General features: G+C 52.6%; 1 protein-coding gene across 6 annotated transcripts in view; it reads right to left on the reverse strand.

The window, feature by feature from the left end:
* Positions 1-2,146: 2,146 nt before the first annotated feature.
* Positions 2,147-21,645, reverse strand: part of LOC101938807 (excitatory amino acid transporter 4-like) — a 116,259-nt gene continuing 96,760 nt past the window's right edge. For 4 of the 6 annotated variants that reach the window (XM_005312930.4, XM_042847685.2, XM_042847686.2 and 1 more), the window contains 4 exons: positions 20,435-20,668; positions 18,075-18,269; positions 15,527-15,661; positions 2,147-12,277 (listed from right to left, as the gene is read on the reverse strand). In XM_005312930.4, coding sequence (XP_005312987.2) covers positions 12,085-12,277; positions 15,527-15,661; positions 18,075-18,269; positions 20,435-20,668 — 757 coding nt within the window. In that variant the 3' untranslated portion in view covers positions 2,147-12,084. Of the gene's footprint in view, positions 12,278-12,309; positions 12,362-12,381; positions 12,950-15,526; positions 15,662-18,074; positions 18,270-20,434; positions 20,669-21,645 lie in introns of those variants that run through there. The other 2 variants (XM_065578265.1, XM_065578264.1) reach the window with 2 other exon arrangements.

The raw sequence follows: 21,645 nt of genomic DNA on the forward strand, positions 1-21,645 counted from the left end.
GAGTTATTTCTGCTGTTAAAGTAACACTACTCCGGTCTAAGCAGGTTGCCTGGTCGTAGGGTTACCATATTTAACAAATTTAAAAAAGAGGACCCTCCACGGGGCCTTGGCTCCGCCCATTTCCCACCCCCAGCCCTGTCCTAACTCCGCCCCCTCCTCCCTCCCACTCCCAGCCATGCGAAAAGGGCTGCCCGAGCGCTACCGGCTTCGCGGTTTGCCGGGCAGCCCCCAGACCTCCAGACCCTGCGCCCCCGGCCGGCACTTCCCCAGCGCAGCTGGAGCCTGGGAGGGGAAGCGCCCAGCCAGGGGCGCAGGGTCTGGAGGCTGCCCGGCAAACCGTGAAGCCAGTAGCGTTTGGGCTTCAGGCAGCCCCTATGCCTCCGGACCCTGTGCCCCCAGCCGGGCACTTCCGCTCCCGGGCTCCGGCGGCGCAGGGTCTGGAGGTATGGGGGCTGCCCAAAGCCCGTAGCGCTCGGCTCTTAAACAGAGCCGAAGAGTCAGGGGAGGAGCAGAGCCGCCGCGGGAGGGGAAGTGCCCGGCCGGCATTTTCCCGGACATGTTCGGCTTTTTGGCAGTTCCCCCCGGACGGGGGTTTGAGTGCCGAAAAGCCGGACATGTCTGGGAAAAAATGGACGTATGGTAACCCTACTGGTCACTATATACACCACTGGCCCCAGACGCCTGCAGGTATCCAAACTTAGTCAGACCTGGTGGATAAGCACAGCTGATGCACAGGGTGCTGCAGCCCAAGGCCAGCTCAAAGAGTGGGGGGATGGTGGAATTCCACCCTGGGAGAGATGAGGGCCTGAGGCCTGACAGCTGGGGGGGTGCATTTAAAGAGACCAGTGAGTGGTCAGTGGTACAGCTAGCCCTGTAACTGTGATGGGATCACATTAGTAAATTTTTCAGCAATTTGCTCACACACATAAAGGCACCAGAGCTGCAAAATCCACCCCCATGGTCCTCCTGAGCTGAGGAAACTAGGAATGTACCTTTTTCTTTGATAATGTAAGTTCCTAGTTCTTTTTCTTGCACAGAGCCTTGAAAATGTAAACCTATGTATGCCTGCCACGAGAGCTCGCAGGTTTGGGCACCTGAGAGTTCATGTTCACAGTCTAAAGCTTTTCTTTGCAACCAGGAGGACTAGAAGCTTACTTTGTCAGAATCTCAGTTTTCATTTAAAAGAAAATCATTTGGCTCCAGGAAGTGGGCCTTTAAGAAAAACACCAGCTCTATCTCAACTTACAATTAAATCATGAGAGTTGGCAATGCTGACTCTTGCAATAGGAGGCAGAGCTACACACCCACACTTTTCATGCAAAATGAGTCAGTTAAGTTTGAGACACAGGCCAATGAATTGTCTCCCTGACCTGCCTTGAAATCTGAACGATCAGGATGGACAGGAGTCATTTAGGTTTTGAGGTGAACAGAGAGTTGAGCCATTGGTTCACAGGCTCACCTCAAAATGCTCTGACTGTATATTATGGGACTGGGACATGTCTTTTCATAGAGGAGGGTGGACGCTAAACAGGTCCTCCCTCCAAACACTTTCATCCTCCATCCAGTAAGTGCAGCTAAGCACAAGCTATTACTACTTGGACAAGGTCTGCAGAGATGGAAAGAATATACTTGACACCTGAGTGCAAGGAAGACACTTTGTAACTGCTTGTAATGAGGAATTTGGCAAGGTCTAGAGGTCAGGTGAAAGCTTTAGGGGAGAGGTTTGCTGGTGAGGATTTACATCTAGTGCAGGCAGGGCCGCCCAGAGGATTCAGGGGGCCTGGGGCAAAGCGGGGGAGCTTGTACTCACCGGGCAGCACTCTGAGTCTGCGGCAGCGGCATTTTGGCGGCGGGGGGGGGGGCTTCAGTCACTCCGCATCTTCGGTACAGAAGACCCACCGCCGAAATGCCGCCGAAGACCCAGAGCGCCACCGGGTAAGTAAAAAGGCGCCTCTAGCCAGGAAAGGGATTCTCGGCCAGAGCTTGTGGGGCCCCTGCGAGGCCTGGGGCAAATTGCCCCACTTGCGCCCTCTCCCTCCCCCCCCGGGCAGCCCTGAGTGCAGGTTCCTACGACATGGACAAGTGAACACCAAGAGCTGTAATGAATGATGCCAGAGGCATTATCTCTAATCTCAGACACTGAAGCTTGTCAGATCATGCTTCCAAGGCAGGACTCATGGAAAATTTTATTTTTCAAAATACACAAAATCTTATTTTTCAAATACACAAAATCTCCACCATTAAAATCTCTGAAACTCAAAGCATGAAGAAGCAGCCCTCAAGCATAAACACAGCCAACTTGTGAGCACACTATGAACATACTATCAAGCAATGGTTTTCAGTTGTCAATTACTTCCATCCCTATGTGCAGCCGTGGACGGACAGGCCCTTGTTCCAGAAGTGGATCCACTGGGCAAAATTTTGGCTCCTGGAACAAACGGCCCATTTTACACTTTTTGGCTCCTGTGTGTAAACTTGCTTTCTCCAGTGCAAAATGTTGCCTTTGTCCTGGAAATTCTGTGCCAAGATGGGTTTTGGCCAAGCAGTTCTTTACGTATTTAAAGCAGTGAACAAACTCCTTGTTCAAGCCCACACATCGCAGACCCACTAGTTAGAAACAAGACTGCACTGCAGTCACATGGACGCAGATACGTGACTTGTTTAAAATACAAAAACAACTGGAAGGACCCTATAGAAAGAAGCATCACTTAGGTAACAGAGACAGACCAGTCAGGATACCCTCAGGTACCTCTTGACAATAGGATTTTAAACACAAACACTTTCAATATCAAATTTTCAAGGACTGGGGCAAAGCTAGATCTGCGGGTTTGGAGGATGGTATTCAAAATCCCATGGTGTGTTGGCTGGACAGCCTTAGTCTATCCCACTTGGTGTAACAAAGACAAACACAACAGGAGTGTGGGATATAACTGGGCATCCCAATTCCCAGTAAAGAACCACGTTCCAATCTCTCCATACGTTGCAAAATCCTAGAGATGCCACCAGCTGACAGGACATAAACTGAATATATGTACAGTGCTCCTTCCTAGCAAGGCTGGTCTTGGGCATCGCAGTGTCAAAACGACCTCCCAAAGGCATCTGGTTTTTAAGGAGGGAGTTAGTTGGCTAATTGAGTCGAGCACTAGAATGGAGTGTGCAGTCTTACAGGGAGGGAGCTCTGTATTTCCAGCCTAGAGTCATAAAGGTGCTTAGGTGGCTAAGGGGGGGGGGGGGTAGGTGCCTATATCCCAGTTTTAGGCTCCATTGTGATTCACAAAACTCCCACTGAACTAACTCTGCAAGTGCCTATTCATTCAGTGCCTAAGTTTTTGCAGTAAAAAGTTCCCTTGGTGCCTGTGTTTGTGCCTCAAGGCATATGCACTGCTGCCTCCTTCTAGGTGCCCAGGCACCAACCTACTGCCTAACCCTCCGAGTGATTCACAAACCAAGGCAGACCGGCATTCGCCCACCTAACTCACATGTGGGGCCCAATCCGATCAGCATCACAACACATACGTATCTTTGTGAATCTGCACCTCCCTCCATTCTGGAAGTAGCAGCAAAAAAATGTGAGCAAAAGCGAAAGCTGTACACACCTTTCTGACAATCTTTTACCCTTTGGATAGTGTAAACATAAAGACCTGCTGTCTTAACCATGTAATTAGCTGGCAACCTGAAGAAAAATGCCAGGGTTGGGGCGAAAAGGTATCAAGGTAAAAAGATCTTTCTTCAGCTTGAATTTTGAAATCCCCTGTCCCCCCGGTGAGCCAGGTTTGCACTAGCTGACTGCAGGCCGCTGCTCAGCTGCTGTTCCTTCCCGAGACTCCTTCCCAAAGTAGGCAACTGCAAGAGGCAAGGCTTTCAGCATACTGCTCTGTGGGAGCCTTGGCTGTCAGGTTGTAGTCGTGCAATGGGATGCAGGGCTCACTTAGCACAAGATGCATTTAAGTACCTGCTACCAACAACTGGGCAGGTGAGAGCCATAACGGGTTTTACCTTTTGCCTCCGAAGCAAAACTATCTTTGGGAAAATGAGAAGAATTTACTTTTTTTATATGCTCTGAATAAAAGGACCTTCTAATGAAGAAAGCACATGCAATGCCTTGGTTACCCTCTACCTCCTGAAAGCCATCCTCAGCAGAGTACATTACTCTCTGTACTACCGATGTGAGAAATATTAGGGGTAGGAAAAAGCTGCCTGGCCCCAACTAGTTATTTTGCTAGAACACTAGCTTCTGCTCCCCAGACAGAAACTAGGGGTCTCCTGACTGCAGTGAACTATTTGGTTCAGCTGCCTTCTCTTCTGATTTGTTCTGTGTGTGTCTTACTTTCACTTCAATAAATCTGTCAAAGTTTCTTATTTTCCCCACCTCTACGTTGCAGCCTCACAGCACTGGGCAGAGGGTGTGAAGGCTCATGAATTAAGAGCTGTTAACCACTTTCAGAGTCTGGAATGAAAGGTGCTAGCAAATTACTAGGTCCCTAATTAATAGGTTTGGACACCAACACCCAAATGAAAATGAAATCTCTGCTGACTCTGGGAATAGAATGCAGCTATTCAGCAGAGCGAGTAAGCCCTGGAACAGGTTGCCATGGAGGTGGCAAGTTCTCCAGCACTTGAAGGACTAGCAGCATTTGAATACCACTAACCTGAATCTGTTTTACAGAGTGGACTTGTTAGCAAGTTAGACTCACTCGGATTTTAGTCTATACCTCTTCTGGGGCAGTCAATGCAAGTTAAAAACACCACTGCTCTTCAGGGAAGGGTACGGGGGTGGACAGGATTCAAGTGAGGAGCAACACTCAGATTATAACTTGAGTTGATTTTGCAATGAAGACAAGTCCTTGAAGTCTCTAAATCAGGACTGGGCAGAATCTGCTCTAGCTGAGCCACGGATTATGGGCTTGATGCAGGAATCACCTGGTGGTCTGTGCTTATGCAGGAAGTCAGATTATTTTAACATAATGGTCTCTTGAGGCCCTGAAATTCATGCAATGTAGGGTTGTTGTAAATCTCTACTAAGATCATTTCAGCAGCAGGATAAACCTGACTGCCTAAACTAGGGTTACCATACGTCCGGTTTTTCCCAGACATGTCCGGCTTTTCGGCAATCAAACCCCCGTCCGGGGGGAATTGCCAAAAAGCCGAACATGTCCGGGAAAAATACGGACGGGCACTTCCCCTCCCGCAGCTGCTCTGCTCCTCCCCTGACTCAGTCTTCGGCTCTGTTTAAGAGCCAAGCTGCCCGAGCCAGTGCTACCGGCTTTGGGCAGCCCCCTTGCCTCCGGACCCCAGCCGCCAGCCAGGCACTTCTCCTCCCCGGCTCCAGCTGCTCTGCTCCGGCGGCGCAGGGTCCGGAGGCAAGGGGGCTGCCCGAAGCCCGTAGCGCTGGCTCGGGGAGCTTGGCTCTTAAACAGAGCCGAAGGGTCAGGGGAGGAGCAGAGCAGCCGGAGCCCGGGAGAGGAAGTGCCCGGCTGGGGGCGCAGGGTCCGGAGGCATAGGGGCTGCCCGAAGTCCGAGCGCTACCGGCTTCATGGTTTGCCGGGCAGCCTCCAGACCCTGCGCCCCCGGCTGGGCGCGTCCCCTCCCGGGCTCCAGCTGTGCTGGGGAAGCGCCGGCCGGGGGCGCAGGGTCTGGGGGCTGCCTGGCAAACCGTGAAGCCGGTAGCGCTTGGGCAGCCCTTTTCGCGTGGCTGGGAGGGAGGAGGGGGAGTTAGGGTGGGGACTTTTGGGAATGGGCGGAGTTGGGTGGGGAAGGGGCGGAGTTGGGGCAGGGCTGGGGGTGGGAAAGGGGCGGGGCCAGGGCCCCGTGGAGTGTCCTCTTTTTTTATTTTTTAAATATGGTAACCCTACCTAAACCTTTCATCCTCTCCTAAATTCTTTGTTAATGTCTCCTGCAGGAATGAGCTTGCTGGGACTGTGCCCAGAAATGCACCCAGTATCCTGTATTGGGTTTATACAGTTACAGAACTGCTCTCTTGTTCTAGAGTCTAGCCTTCTGCTTGTGCAGCTCAATACCTTGTCGGCGCTGTTACCGCAGCTTCCATAGCTCTACCGAATCAAGGAATGTGAAGCATGACAAAAGTCACCATGACTCAAACGTTCTTGCTTTTGAAGTTTGGGTGAAGGTTTGGGAGGTTTCTTAATTGAGCTAGAGCAGAACTTTTAGCCAAACATCCAGTCTTGATTTAAAAATTGCCAGTGAAAATCCACCACAACTGTTGGTAAATTGTTCCGATGGTTGTTACCGATTAACATGTTAACTCAGAATTATCATAGAATCATAGAAGATTAGGGTTAGAAGAGACCTCAGGAGGTCATGTAGTCCAGTGGTTTTCAAACGGTGGGTTGCGATCCAGTACTGGGTCGCAGAATGTCAGGCACTGGGTCACAGTGGCTCTGGTCAGCACCGCCAACTGGGCCATTAAAAGTCCCATCGGCGGTGCTGTCCGGCTAAGACAGGCTAGTCTCTACCTGTTCTGACACCGCGCTGTGCTCCAGAACCAGCCAGCAGCATGTCCGGCTCCTAGGCGGGGGGGGGCCACGGGGCTCTGCGCACTGCCTCCGCCCCGAGCATCATCATCACACTCTGGAGCTGGGGGCTGGTGCCTGCAGGCAAGAGCTGCACGAAGCCACTTGCACGCCGGATCTGCTGCTGGCCACTTCTGGGGCACAGCACGGTCTGCGGTGCCAGGACAGGCAGGAAGCCTTCCTTAGCAACCCCTCTGCGCCACTGACCGGGAGCTGCCCGAGGTAAGCCTGTGCCCCAATCTCCTGCTCCAGCCCTGAGCCCTCCCAAACCTAAAGCCCCTTCCTGCACCCCAAGCCCCTCATCCCTGGCCCCACCCCAGAGCCTGCACCCCGAGCCTAGAGCTCTGAACCCCTCCCGCACCCCAACTACCTGCCCCAGCTGAACCCCCCCAAACCCAGAGCCCCTTCCTGCACCCCAAACCCCTCATCCTGGCCCCACCCCGCAGCCCTCACCCCTGCACCCAAACCCTCTGCCCCAGCCTGAGCCCCTCCCACACCTCAAACCCCTCATCCCCAGTTCTGTTGGGTCGTGGGCATGAACAATTTTCTTCAACTGGGTCGCCAAAAAAAAGTTTGAAAATCACTGACAACCCCCTGCTCAAAGCAGGGCCAACCCCAACTAAATCGTCCCAGCCAGGGCTTTGTCAAGCCAGGCCTTAAAAACCTCTAAGGATGGAGATTCCAATTCTGATCAGGTGTCTGCCTTTCCATAGTTAAGGCTGCAGCTAAGTTTACCCCTCTCTAAAATGAGTGATTGTTACATAGCACTTTCTATCTGCACTTCTCAAGTGCTTTACCTAGGTGGGTCAGAATCAGAATCATTTTTCAGATGGGAAGACTGAGACAAAGGGGGAAGGTGACCTGTCTAAGGACACGCAGCAGGTCAGTTGCAGATCTAGTCTGGTACTCTGTCCCCTAGCCCACTACCCTCCGGGTGGGGAAGTTAAGAAGGGGATGTTATTGTAACTCCTACTTTCCTCACTCCCTGGGCTTGTCAGACTGTGACGTTGTTGGAGCCTGGGCGGTGTTACATTCTAGTTTCCTTAGCTTGGGTCTTTACTGTGTTAAATGGCAGTCCACTAGGAGATGGCTCAGCTAGGGGTGTTCACGTCACCACATTGTGTAAATAGCCAACGGACAGAGTTTTTCTGGGCTCTCCTTATTTAGGCACTGATTTCAAAGATGGAGTAGAAGCGCTACAGCCTGCACTGTGCCAGTCAATCACTGTCACGAGAGACCGGTCTGCAGTATGGCATTGGTGGGGGGGGAGGGATAGCTCAGTGGTTTAAAGCAGTGGCCTGCTAAACCCAGGGTTGTGAGTTCAATCCTTGAGGGGGCCACTTAGGGATCTGGGGCAAAATCAGTACTTGGTCCTGCTAGTGAAGGCAGGGGGCTGGACTCAATGACCTTTCAAGGTCCCTTCCACTTCTAGGAGATAGGATATCTCCATTAATTTTTTTTTTAATTGCTCCAGCAGGACATGAATCAAGTTACTACCAGGGGAGCAGCAGCCTGCTTTCAAATGATAGAATCGTGCAGATATTTCACTTACAAAAATAAATCAGAAAAATAAGACCCAACTGTCTGAAGCTGTCAATGCTTCCAAGCCTTGCCCCAGGTGCTGGTTGCACAGCTCCCATGAGAGGCAGTGTGCTGGCTCTGCAGAGCAGGGGGCTACAAATCCTGTCAGCCCCCTCCTCACCACACCTCCCCTTACTCCTGGCCAGGTAAGGGGAAAGACCCTCTACCTGAAGTGGCCAGGCTTTGTTTAGGAGGGGGAGCTGCATGGCAGCAGGGAGCTGGAGAGAAGCCCAAGGAACTGTGGACAGCCACACGTGGAACAGACTGTGACCGCTAGACATCATGGGTGGGTACAGGTCTGTGTGGGACATATGTGGGAGTGGCAGTGGCTGGGCAGGGAGACAGTGTAGAGAGGCCTCAATAAGAGACACTAACTGAGCCTGGCCTGGAAACCTGCAAGCTCCAGTTTGCTGGAGTAGAGACTGGACTGGAGAGGGCACCATAAGCAGTGGGCTAGAAGAGCCCTGGCTCTGGACTGGACTGGCCAGGGACCCCAACAGGAACCTCTATTACACACCTTGAACTGTAACTGCTTAAGCCTCTATACCTAGGGTATCTGCATCCCTCGTAAAACTACCCCTTCACTCAGCCATGTGTCTGAGTGGTTACTGGGACCCAGGGCCTGCAGCTGAGCCAATCTCCGGCAACCTCATGAGTGCAGCTGGCCTGTAGTAGGCTGCCTGTCTGTCTACGGCGCGGGATTGGTGGGAGAAGTCAGTAGACTGGCTCTTATGCCCAGCAGAAGCAGCAGCAGTTCAGCAGCTACTCAAAGCATTCGCCTCCAATAGCTCTTGTGCCTGCTCTTCCCAGCCTTGCTGCTGCCGTGGCCCCAGCCTTGTCTCGCTCCAGGTACTGCAGCTCTGACCCAGGGCTGCAATTCCTCCCTCCCTCCCTCCCCCTGCCCTAACCACTAGGCCCTAGTCCTGCTCCCATCACTAAGCCCAACCACCCATGTTCCGGTCACTGACAGCCCAATATAAACAATAGGAGAATTAGAGCTGAGGCAGAGAGTGCAGAACCTACAGAGGCCAATATCTCTCTAACAGAGCTAGCCAGAGTCCTACAGACCGTGCCGGCCCTGGGTGCTACCCTACAGGCGCAGAATGCAGTCCTTCAAGCTCAAGCCACACTGCCTTTAGCTCTGACCTGTAAGTCTAAGCTCCCCCATCTGATAAATTCAATGGCCATCACAAATTTCATGGGTTCCTAAATCAATGCTATGCATCTGAAGAAGTGAGCTGCAGCCCACGAAAGCTTATGCTGAAATACATTTGTTAGTCTCTAAGGTGCCACAAGTACTCCTGTTCTTTTTGCGGATACAGACTAACACAGCTGCTACTCTGCAATAAATCAATGTTGGCTCCTATTTCTGATACGCTCAGAGATCGGGGTTGGACTAGGTGACCTGAGGTCTCAGTTCCAACCCTGTGATTCTATGTACCCCACTGACCAACGCAGAGTGGGACAGATTATTAGCCTGCTTACTGGGGAGGCCCTAGCTTGGCATCGCCAATCCTGAAACCATTCTGGGACAATGTAAGGACTTCATTCAAGCTACGGCGGTGATCTTCAAGTGTGCAGCTGAAGGTGCACTTCGGGTGTTAGCAGGGATGCCAGCCAGCTGCTAGAGTGCCAATGCTTGGCAGCAGACACTGAGTGCAATGAGGCTGACCAGAATGATCATTTCCAGCCTGGCCTAAAATGACTATTAACCAGATGGGTTAGTCGACCTATGCATCAAGATCAATAGACTGCCTGACCAAATTCTGCCAAGAAAAAAAAAATATAGTCCTCCCAGCATCCACCAGCCCTGCTGGCTCCAGCCCCCCCCTCACCAGTCCTTTCTCCAGTGCCCAAACCCATGCAAATTGATCAGGTCTGGCCCTGCCTCTCCAGCGTGGAGAACAACTGAGTTCCATAAAGACACAGTGGAATTCTTGGGATACATTGTCTTGCACGAGAGACTCACCATGGACCCATGTCAGGTGGCAGCAATATCCAACTGGGCCATGCCTAAGCAGGTAGCAGGATGCAGCAATTCCTGGGGTTTGCCAGTTTCTACAGGCAATTTATTAAAGGATTCTCTAGCCTGGCGGCATGGTTAATGGTGCTCATGTAAAAGGGAGCCCCGGTTTGTCTGGTGCAGAGGCTCAGTCGGTCTTTGATCGACAGAAGTTCACCTCAGCACTCATCCTGATTCACCCAGATTCCATTAAACCATTTACAATCGAGGCCCACACCTCAAACTTTGCCATAGGTCAACAAGCCCCCCACCTCTACTCCACCCTTGTGCCTTTTATTCACAGAAGTTAACCCTGGCAGAAAAAAAGCTATGATAGTCAGAACAAGGAGCTATTGGCTATCAAGGCAACTTTCAAGGAGTGGCACGACCCCCTAGAAGGAGCCTGATTTCCCATCCAAGTCCTGATGGGCCACAAGAACCTGGAGTACCTACAGACTGCTAGATGCTTTAACCAATGTCAATCAATTCTTTGTCTGTGTTCGTGTGCCCACCTCTAGCAGCTTTTCAGATGAACAGAAGTCATTCAACCCCTTCCTGGTTCTGCTAGCCTAGCCCATATTCACAGGTAATGATATTTTGTCCCAAACTAAAGAGTAAAAGAAAAGTCAGAATGTCCATATTATCCACAGTCTCCCAGCCCCTTGAAAGCCATGCAGCCCCGACAGTTGCCAGGATACTGCATAAGACAGGCCCTCAGGAACCCCAGGCTGCTATGATGTCACTGCTGCTATTCTGATAGCAATATCAATATAATTGCCACTTGAGAAGTTGGGGAGTTCTTCTGGGGACTCCCCACTGATTCCTTGTGTGCCCCTTGCTAACATAAACGGGGTTCCCAGTGGTGATCCTCAGACCCGTGGAGCCTGACCAGCTGTTTGGCTCTGCAGCTCTGCAAGAGGACAAGAGGACAAGCCATTAAGAATTGTGTGACAATGCTTCGATGCAGCCACAGTGACAATCAAATCACTAATCTAGCTCCAGTTATTGGTTGGGTAGTGCTTTAGCTGAGAACCAGGGGAGTTGCTAGGCCAACTCTGCCTTTGAATGTAACATACTCAGGGCTGATTCCTGGATCACAATAGAAACTAGAAAGCCAGGACTTCAAGAAAAATGCTGCTGTATAGCGATAGGGATGTACCATGGAAGCAACCAGATCCTAGTATCAGAGGGGTAGCCGTGTTAGTCTGAATCTGTAAAAAGCAACAGAGGGTCCTGTAAAAAGAAGAACAGGAGTACTTGTGGCACCTTAGAGACTAACAAATTTATTAGAGCATAAGCTTTCGTGGACTACAGCCCACTTCTTCGGATGCATATAGAAGAGGGTCCTGTGGCACCTTTGAGACTAACAGAAGTACTGGGAGCATAAGCTTTCGTGGGTCAGAACCTCACTTCTTCAGATGCAAGTCTTCACTTATGCTCCCAGTACTTCTGTTAGTCTCAAAGGTGCCACAGGACCCTCTGTTGCTTTTAACCAGATCCTAGTTGGTTACTGCAAAATACCAACTCATTTTGGGAGCCAGTTGCTGCCTATTGTCTTGGTTCTTAACCCTTCACATGCCAAGTGTACAAAGAAAGGCAGATACAAATGTGAAGAAAGACGCTAATGAAACACATGGTGCCTCAGACAATGTCTAGAAATGGGGGACAGAGGCTGCTCCAGCTTTCTGCCTCAATGTGCAGAGAAGAAACAGTTACTAATCTAAATACTATCATCCTCCCACTCCTAGTCTAGTCCAGGGTGGGGCAGTGGACCACGAAACCAGGACCTCTCAGTCCTGCTTCTCTAAGAGGAGGGTCACAATGAACATCCAACTCTCTAGGTAAAGAAAGGGTTAAGTCTTTGTTTTCTCTGTAGCTTAAGTTGGCTCTTTTTCCATCCCCAGCTGCTGAGAGGTTTGTCTTCCAGTCTTGACCTTTTTAAAGGCTCAATCTGAACCCTGCTCCCTGGTGTCACATGATTGTCTCGCTGCGGTGCTTGTGGGTGTTCGCCTGGTAGATCAGGTGGTAGGGCTTCTCATTCTCCTCAATCACAGAATTCCCAAGCTCGCTGTCCTGTGCGTCCAGCTCATGCCGAGACAGGTGCTCCACAATCCCGGCTCCCAGGGAGTCCCCCAGCACATTGGTGGTGGTTCTCAGACGGTCCCTGGAAAGCAGCAGAGAAGAGTGACCAGGAAAAACGGGATGAGTCTTTCAGGGAAATGTCATCACTTTTTGGTACCAGAGCAGGCTGAAAAAGTCAGAATTTCAACAAAAAAAGGGACACATTTTCCACAAACATTTTCAGGAAAATGTTCCCCATTTCTCAAGCAGCTCTAGTGCCTGGTGTGTTAGTAAAAGGATCAAAAAGAAATGTGTGCTGAAGATCTTCCTAAGGCAGATCTAGGCAACTGTGGAATGGCCCCCCTGACGTCCAGTTTGACTCAGAAGTGATTTTAAACTGATTCCTTCTATTCAACTCATCTGCTCCCTCCTTTCACTTCCCTGGAATGTCAATAGGACCAGTATAGTTCCACTGGTTTCAAAGGAATTGCTCTCAGTTTACAACTGGTGAGAGACGAAGATCAGGCTCTGTGGATCGCTCTCAGTTTTGCTGCCTTTAGTGTCTCAAATAACGTTTTTCCATTTGGCAGAGCCAGCTGGGCTGAGACAGAGTGAACTGCAGTCTGGCACCTCCCATCACTTCACACTTGTGCAATCCCGCTCCCAGCACCGGGGCTGCACAGCTCTCCTGGAGGGGTAATTTGGCCTGCAGAACCTTTTCTACTGGTGATAGTGCAGGGCCCAGGGCTGGCAGCTGGCTTTGGATTTGGACTCACTGAAAGACAAACAAGGACACCCCCCTGCCAAGCTGTTTCTGTGCAGAACTGTGCTTTAAAACGAGCCTGAACAAAACCAAACAAACAAACTGTCCCCACCAAGAGTTTGACATAATCGGATTACAAATCATTTCCCACCAAATTGCTCTGGTGTCTTTGCTGGTCACTTATGTCATCATTCTACTACTTGTTTAGACACACAAAAAAGGTCATTGTGAACTAGTCAAGGTGGCCACACACAAAACACACCTGACACAAAACCATGGAGTGGGGAGTGAAGCCACGGACTGGTACACTCCCTCTACACCCGCTGGCACGCCTGTGACTGCCACACCTGGGACGGCAGCCGCCCACCCCACATGCACTCTTGCCAGCAGGACCTGTTTCTTCACCTTGCGCTTCCACAGCTCACCGGAGTATATCCAGGTTTACTCCTCCAGTTCAGCTGACTGTGGGAGGCACATCTAAGCAGAAGTCATTTCTCCTTGAACTTGTAACTCTTATGACCCCAAACAAACCCCCTTCTTGGCCTCTGTGTTGGTGACAGACTGTCCCTGCTAATGCTGGTGGGTACCTGTTTGTGCTCTACGATGCCCAGCTAGCCTAACATCAGTTCCGGAATGAAAGGGATGAAAACGGATTCTTGACAAGTAGAGGCCCAGCTGGTGGATCGAGCCTGTGTCATGTTCTGACTTGACTACCTTTTGCTATAGAGACGACACTCTATGTTACACATGTTGAAAAATATGGGGTCTGGAATCCCTCTGGGGACATTTAAGGCTGTGCCATGTGGCGTATGGGAATTGTGGTAGTGAAAAGGTGTGTGTCTGTGGATGGAGTAGAGGGCGCATACTGCTAGGTCGTTAACTTTTCATTTCCTTGCCTTTGTGGTTTGTCAGGTAACTTGCATGTGTGGCAGCTGGAACTGCTTCCCAACAGAGGGGTTTGTGTGCAAATTGCCTGGGATTTGGAATGTTTAAGCACCTGCGTGACATGAGTGGGCCTAGCATTGTGCGAGGGCAGGGGCTCAGAGGGGTGCTGGGCCTGTGCACATAGGAGGGGGGATGGAGCTTTGCTGGGGGAGGACCCCTGAACAGTGCTAACACGGCTCTTAGTGCCTGCTACAGACACCCTAGCACCAGCCTACGCCCTCTCTTGCTCTAACCTATCCCTGTGAAGCAGTGAGCAGAAAACGCTTCAGCATCAGTTAACTGAGTGAGTTACTAAAGGGCCCCAAGGAAAGGAACAGAGGCAGGCTGCTGCAGCATGACCTCTAGCCATGAGGGGGCGCTCATACACAGTGCAATCATTTAAACACAACAGCCAACATCATTTCACCAGCTCCCTATTTTCCTTCGCCTTCCTCAGCCAAACTCCAGGCCTGAGACCCTTAGCCAGCCTCCATCCCCTGCTCTGTGTTGCAGGGATGCACTTTCTGGCACTCACGCATTGTCATCTACCTGCAGCTCTGGTCAATTTCCTTCTTACCAAGACAGTCTTTTTAGACTTGGGAGCTGCTCTTTCAGTCTATTCACTTGTTAATTTTTAATGCCCACAGTGAGTGTGATCCGCTTCAGTCTACATCACAACATGCAGAATACACAAATATTTCTGCTGTCTGCCCTGGCCACATTCCAGCCTGGCGGAACCTTCCCAAAAGTGGGGGAGCAGGGTCCCCCGCTCGCGCCATGGTCCCGCTCCCGGCCAAGCCAGAGCCCAGAGCAGGCCAGAAGCCGCAGTCCCTCCACCCTGCCCAGGGTGAGGGGGCCGAGAACAGCCCCGGTCCATGTTCCTGCCTTGTGGGCCCCTGCCCAGGGCAAGTGGAGGATTCGTGGCTCCCCTCAGCTGCCCGCATGGTTCTTACCCTGACGCGGCTCTTGCCAGGGGCTGGGGCCTTGGAGCCGCAGCCCAGCCATCGTAAGAGCTGCGTGGCCAGACAGCTATGAGGAGCCGCGGACCCTCCACCTGCCCTGGGCAGGGGGCCCAGGAATGGGGACACGGGCCAGGGGCTTCTCTTGGCCTCCCCACCCTGGGCTCCAGCTGCCAGCCTGGCTGGGGGGCGGGGCCTCGGGGGGAAGAACAGGGGCAGGATTGGAGGCGGGGGTGGGACTAACCTGTCCACTTTCAAAAAGTGGGAGGGCCATGACCCCCGGCCCTCCCTATTCCAACACCACACTGCTGTCCCTGGTGGGCCCTTTGTCTCCTTGAGACACGAGCCCTCCCCATGCTCCCTGGGTGCAGTACTGCCCCAGTGCAGGCCTGCGCCTTTTGGGGACAACCTGGCCCTGAAGCTTTAGGAGGTCTTTAGTTTAGAGCAAATGGAGCCTACTCTGCTCAGTGACCTGGCTGCTCTGAGCATGGTCACTGGTGCCTGTAGTCTCTGGGATATGTGCTGAGGAGCCCTGGCTGGACCCCACATGTACAGAAGTAGGTTGCAATCCTAGTGATACAAGGTGGTCCTAGAGCCTTCACTGTGCTGCTCGGAACAGGGGCTGAGCACAGCAAACTCCCGCGTGCAGCAGGGAGGAACCGGCTCTGCAGCTGGAGCAGTGCTTGCCACTGTGCAGGGAACTTACAGAAACCAGTCCACCGCAATGATTAGTGTGATGTCCTCAGTTGGCAGCCCCACCGATGTCAGCACAATCATCATGGTCACCAGGCCTGCCTGGGGGATGCCTGCTGCTCCAATGCTGGCTGCAGTGGCAGTGATGCTGGGGAGGACAGGAAAGCACAGTGATCAGCAGGAGAAAGAAAGGTGTGGACCATGCCCTGCAAAGGGGCAGGTCTGCATTTAATCAGTGCCCACTTCTGCTCCCACTGAAGCCACCGAGATCTTTGCCTTTGGCATCAATGGAGCAGGTTCAAGCCCCAAATTTGGTTCCACACTTATTTTTCTTGTATTCTATTTTTTAATTGCACACAAAAAAACTATATTAAAACGTTAAGGTTGCAAAGTCACACACTGCAAAGGTAGGAAATGGCAGATCTCTGGTGGCCTGTGCAAGCCTAGCGCTGCCCCCTTGTGTCTAGGCATTATGATACATTCATTAATTCCATAACCACACACTATGTTTCCACAGGATTGCACCTCATTCAGTGCAAAGGACAGACAATGCTCGGTGAAGGAGGTAGCTTGTTCAGTATTCCTCAGTCAGTGTGTAGCCCCTGCCTTATTTACTGCCACCATCCAAACCCTGCACTGCATGTGTGGTGAGGAGTCTGTAAGTACTTCTATGAGAAGAAAATATATAATGCTAGAGGGTTCTTCAACCTAGTGGACAAAGGTAGAAAAAAATCCAATGGCTGGAAGTGAGGAACAATTTTTATTAATGAGTGTAACTAACCATGGGAACAACTTACCAAGGAACATAGTGGATTAGCTGTTACTTGCAGTCTTTAAATCAAGATTGGGCATCTTTCTAAAAGATCTGCTCTAGTTCTCCCAGAAACTATGGCTAGAGTTATGGAGGAGGTCAGAACTGATGATCAAAACGGACCCCTCTGACCTTATGTCTATGAATCTATAAGATTAAAGAGCTCTCTGCTATCAGAAATCTTCTCACCGGGTTGGAACGTATAGACTGATCAAGTCACCTCTGACCCTTCTCCGATAAGCTAAATATATTGATGCTCTCACTGCAAGGTAGGTTCTCCAGACCTTGAATCATTCTTGTAACTCTGCTCTGAGCCCTCTCCAATTTTTCAACATCCTTTTTGAGGCATGGAGGCCAGAACTGGACACAGTATCCAGTAAAGGTCTCATCAAGAACATAAGAACGGCCATACTGGGCCAGACCAAAAGTAGGGTGGATGGTGCACAAGCCTACCTAGCCCCAGAGTGCCAGGAGAGCACATGGGCAGCCCCCCCAGCCCTGGCTGGAGCCCAGGGGGACTGGAGGAACTGCACACTGCGTGGCGGTGAACAGGAGGGGAGAGGGCCTGGGCAGGGAGGAGCGTGGGCAGGTCCACGCCTGGCTGTTTGGGGAGGCACAGCCTCCCCAGCCAATGGGATGCATGGGCTGGAGGAAATTAAGCAATGGGCTGGATCTGGCCAACAGGCTGTAGGTTCCCCACCCCTGTTCTATGGCATGGGGCAGCCACAGGTGTCTAATGGCAGTATAGACATACCCGAAAGGGTCTCAAGTTTTAAGGCAGGCCCTGCAGGGAAGCAGTTTCCCTGGCTTTGGGTTATGATTCCAGAGTGAGAAATGGCTCAGAAGGGACTTACGGACAGAGACTGGTCAGCAGCTGGAAAGATCTGGGATATAAACATGCAGCCTGTAGAGGGGCTGGAACTATGACCTTTGGTGCGGAGTTCAAACTCCACAAAGTGCAGGACTGCTCAGATCCTGGTGCTATCTCATCCCTTTTTACAAACAAGAGCCACAGCACAATCCACCCAAGCCGGGACTGAATGGAACAACCTAGCCCAGGGGAGTCAAACTCCCAGCCCCTGCCATGGGGTGAAGAACCCTCCTGCAAACTTTGAGAGAGGCAGGAGTTCTCCTATGTGCCAATTTAGTCCAGCACCCGTTCACAGAGCCAGTGTCACCCAAAGAGGCAGGTAGCAGGAGTAATAAATTCAGTGTATCACAAAGGTGCTCAAATCCCATCAGCTGCAGTTTCAACAGCTCTCTGGCCTCGGTCACCAAGCAGGCCCCTGCCATCCCCGTGGGCAGTGACTAGTCGGGCATGCAGCACAGTGCACACTTGCAGTGGCCATGAACCTGGGCTGCTTCCTGAATCCATACTCTGGTCTACGGTGTCCCAGCAGCAGCATGTGCCCTCCCCTGCACTCACCCATTTCAAAGGGAGATTTCTGGGCTCTGAGGGATGGGGCAGCCAGCTCCTCCCCTCTGTTCATCTCCAGACAATCAGGGCACCTCATTACTATAGGGACTGCATTAGGAACATGGTGGAGATGGACAGAATGGGGAAAGGGATGAGGTAGGTGGGGTCTCTGTGGTGGGGCCCTCTCTAGACTGAATTTGTTGTTTCCCCCTCTTCTCAGTCCCTTTTGGAAGCAGACTAGGTGCCTGATTCTTTTGGGGTCAGCCGTCAAGTCCTGGCAGTCCCCCGATGCCAGACTCCCTCTCAGTGGCACAGATTCTTGGGCCCAGTCACCTGATTGTGATGATTTGCCCGAAGTCGAGTTCGTAGTTGTTGACTTGTGCGATGAAGATGGCTGCCAGGGCCTCATATAGAGCCGTGCCATCCATGTTAATGGTCGCGCCTACAGGCAGAACGAACCTGGTGATGCGCCTGTCCACCCCGTTGTTTTCTTCTAAGCACCTGAATGTAATGGGGAGCGTGGCCGAGCTGAAAGGAAACCCCAAACACCATGAAAAAGCCACACCCAACCTCTGCACCAGGGAGTGGGCTCTGGCCGAAGGAGTTTTGTGACCCCACTCCCTCAGCAATAGGCCCTGAAGGCTACTGGAGCCTACACTGGGGGGAAGTACCAAGGGCTTGGCCCCTGGCATGGTGCCTCCAAGAACCTCTGTATTGTAGAGTGAGGCACAAAAGTGGAAAGGGACTTGCCCAAGGTGACATGGAGAGTTAAGCTCAGAGCCAAGAACAGAACCCAAGTTTCCTGACTCCCAGAGCTCTAACCAGTAGACCATGCCGCCTTCCTCTAGGCAATAGCAAAGGCCACGCACTCCAGCATGCTTGGCCCTTCCCTGGTTTGTTATTATCCCACATCCGTGCTTTCTTGCCCTGCAAGGTGTAGAGGGGGAGGTCAGAAGTGGCTGCTGGGATGGGGTGCAGGCTGAGTGGGTCTCTTGATAGTATCATGCACATTGCAGCTGCCTGAGAGTGTCAGGACTCCCAGCTCTGCTGCTGGCTGGGAGTGATGGTGTCAGGCCAGGAGCGGGCCTAGCAGTGGGTTCCACAGAAAGCTGTTTGTTCTGCAGGAGGGTGGCACCATCCTGAGCTTCTTTGCACCAGTCTTAGACAAGGGTCTTGAGGACCTTCTCCCCAATCACTGAGAAAGACTAGACAGCCTTGTCTTGTGTGAGTGTGAGAGCACATGTGAGAGTGTGTGTGAGTGCGTGTGTATGAGAGCATGTGTGAGTGCATGACTGTGTGTGAATGAATGTATGTGAGTGTGTATGCGTGAGAACATGTGAGTGAGAGCACATGTGAGATTGTGTGTGAGAGTGAGTGCGTTTGAGAGAGCATGTGTGAATGCATGTGTGAGTATGATTGTGAGTGCATGTGCATGAGCGCATGTGTGTGTGAGCACATGAGTGTGTGTGTGTGTGAGTGACACGCTGAGAGTCTCCCCCAGGCCAGGCCAGCACTATGTGAGTTTGGGCCCTGAGCTCAGGCATGCAGCTAAGTCGCCACCACTTTCCTTCCCAGACAGGTACGTAAGCCCCCTTAGAGGGCTGGGACATTCACTAATGCACGTAGATGGAGGCAGCATGCCCTCATGATCACAGCCCCAATCCAGGGCCCAAGGAAGGCCATGGGACTTTGCTGGGCTTGGGACTGGGTTCTAGGGCAAGAAGCTGGGACTCCCACACCATGGCCTGGTGGTGGCAAGAGTTCAGCATCCACTGAGAATGACAGGAGCTTCTGAGCATGTGTCCCATCATGTCTAATTAGCTCCCCGGCAATTCTACCCATGGGGGAGGGCTAACTTTCTAATTGCACAAAACCGAACACCCCTGCCATGCCTCTTCCCTGCCCCTCCCCTGAGGCCTGCCCATTCTCTGAGGCGCTGCCCCCCACTCAATCCAGCCCCCCTTCCTCCATTGCTCATTCTCCCCCACCCTCACTCACTTTCACTGGGCTGGGGCAAGGAGTTGGACTGTGGGAGGGGATATGGGCTCTGGGCTGGGGGGTGTGGGCTCCAGGGTGGGGCCAGAAATGATGGGTCTCTGGGCTGGGGTAGGGGTGCAGGAGGGGGTGCAGGGTGCAGACTCTGGGAGGGAGGAAGGGTGTGGGAGAGGGTTCCAGGCTGGGACAGCGGGTTTTGGCTCCAGCCAGGCAGCACTTACCTCAGATGGCTCCCAGTCAGTGGCGCAGTGGGCCTAAGGCAGGCTCTCTGCCTGCCATGGCTCCATGCTGCTCCCGGAAGCGGCCGGCATATCTGGCCCCTAGGCGGAGGTGCAGCCAGGCGGCTCTGCACGGCGCACGCTGCTTGCATCCACAGGCGCCGCCCCTGCAGCTCCCATTGGTGTGGTTCCTGGCCAACGGGAGCTGCGGAGCTGGTGCTCGGGGTGAGGGCAGTGCGCGGAGCTTCCCTGATCACCCCTGTGCCTAGGGGCTGCAGGGACATGCCAGCTGCTTACGGGAGCTGTGCAGAGCCTACCTTAGCCCCGCTGTGTCACTGACCGGACTTTTAACAGCCTGGGCTGCAGTGCTGACCGGAGCCACTAGGGTCCCTTTTCGACCAGGAATTCCGGATGCCTAGCAATCCTACCCATGGGCTGCAGCGCCCCTGCCCAGCGCAGTCTGCCTGGGAAGCAGCATACCTTGAAGAGGTGCCCAATGCGGTGATGAGGGCCTGCAGAAGGCCTGCGATGAACACCCATGGGTTCTTGTGGGTGACGATGAAGTACAGCAGAGGCAGGACACACAGGGAGTGTATGAGCAGCCCCACGATGACGGTGAGCGTGTACATTCCCAGCTGGCCCCCCATCACTGCTAAGTCGTCCATCTCCAGAATCTTGCCAGCGATTAAGAATAGGATCCCGACTGGGGCATACCTGTCACGGGACACAGGGACTAGGGCTTAGAACTGGCCTCCAGACTCGCACATAACTGTATCAGCTCCCCTGCTCCGGACAGAGTCACAGGAGGTTGGGGCACCCAAAGACACAGGCCACTCATGGAGTTGCCAGATGGGGCTATGGCTGCCCACTCCTGGAAGCTGCAGGGAGAGCAGAGAGCTGCCTGTGGATTCAAATGACCAAGCAATGTCTGTCAGTGGCCTCAGTTTCCTGCTGACTGCACAGGCTGGGGCACTGGGTGAGATTGCTGCTCCACGGAAATCCACCCCTCCATGACGGCACAGGCCTCTGCATGACGGGCTCCCCAAATCCTTTTCTGTCCCCTCCCAGCCAGGCCCCTCCACCCAGAAGGTAGCATTAACTCGGGGCGAGATGCAGGCAGAAGCATCATGGAAACACTGGCTATGCAGATATTTTCATGTAAACACTTCTTGAAATATCAGTGGGACTCAGAGGAGCAAATGTTGCTAACGCTGCTGAACTTGGGTCCAAGCAGAGAAGTAAAAGGAGGGACTGGTCAGGAAACATTTTATCTGAATTATGTTTGCATCAACCCTTACAACTCTCCTGCGTTGGACCCTGCCCTCTCTGCTCCTCCATTCCCGTCTCACCCTACAGTGCTTCCTAGCTAGGGCTCCCAGCCCTGATCCCATCCCACGAGCACAGGGCTCCCAGGTCCCATCCCATCCTGGCAGCGCAGGGCTCCCATCTCATGAGCGCAGGGCTCCTGGCTTTGATCCGTCTTGTGAGTGCAGGACTGCCTGCCAGCAGGAGGCGCCCTAGCCCTGAGATGGAAGAGATCACAGGAAGGTGAAGTTAGGGAAGGATTAGACAAGAGAACCACGGCTCCATGGACACACCCTTCAGATTCTCAGGGTCCCTCTCAGGACTCCCGGCTCCCACTCAGAGCTCAGACTGTGGCTTTGAGGCTTACACTCATGACTCAGGGCTCA

Source organism: Chrysemys picta, chromosome 25 (assembly GCF_011386835.1).
Source record: "Chrysemys picta bellii isolate R12L10 chromosome 25, ASM1138683v2, whole genome shotgun sequence".
NCBI lineage: Eukaryota > Metazoa > Chordata > Testudines > Emydidae > Chrysemys > Chrysemys picta.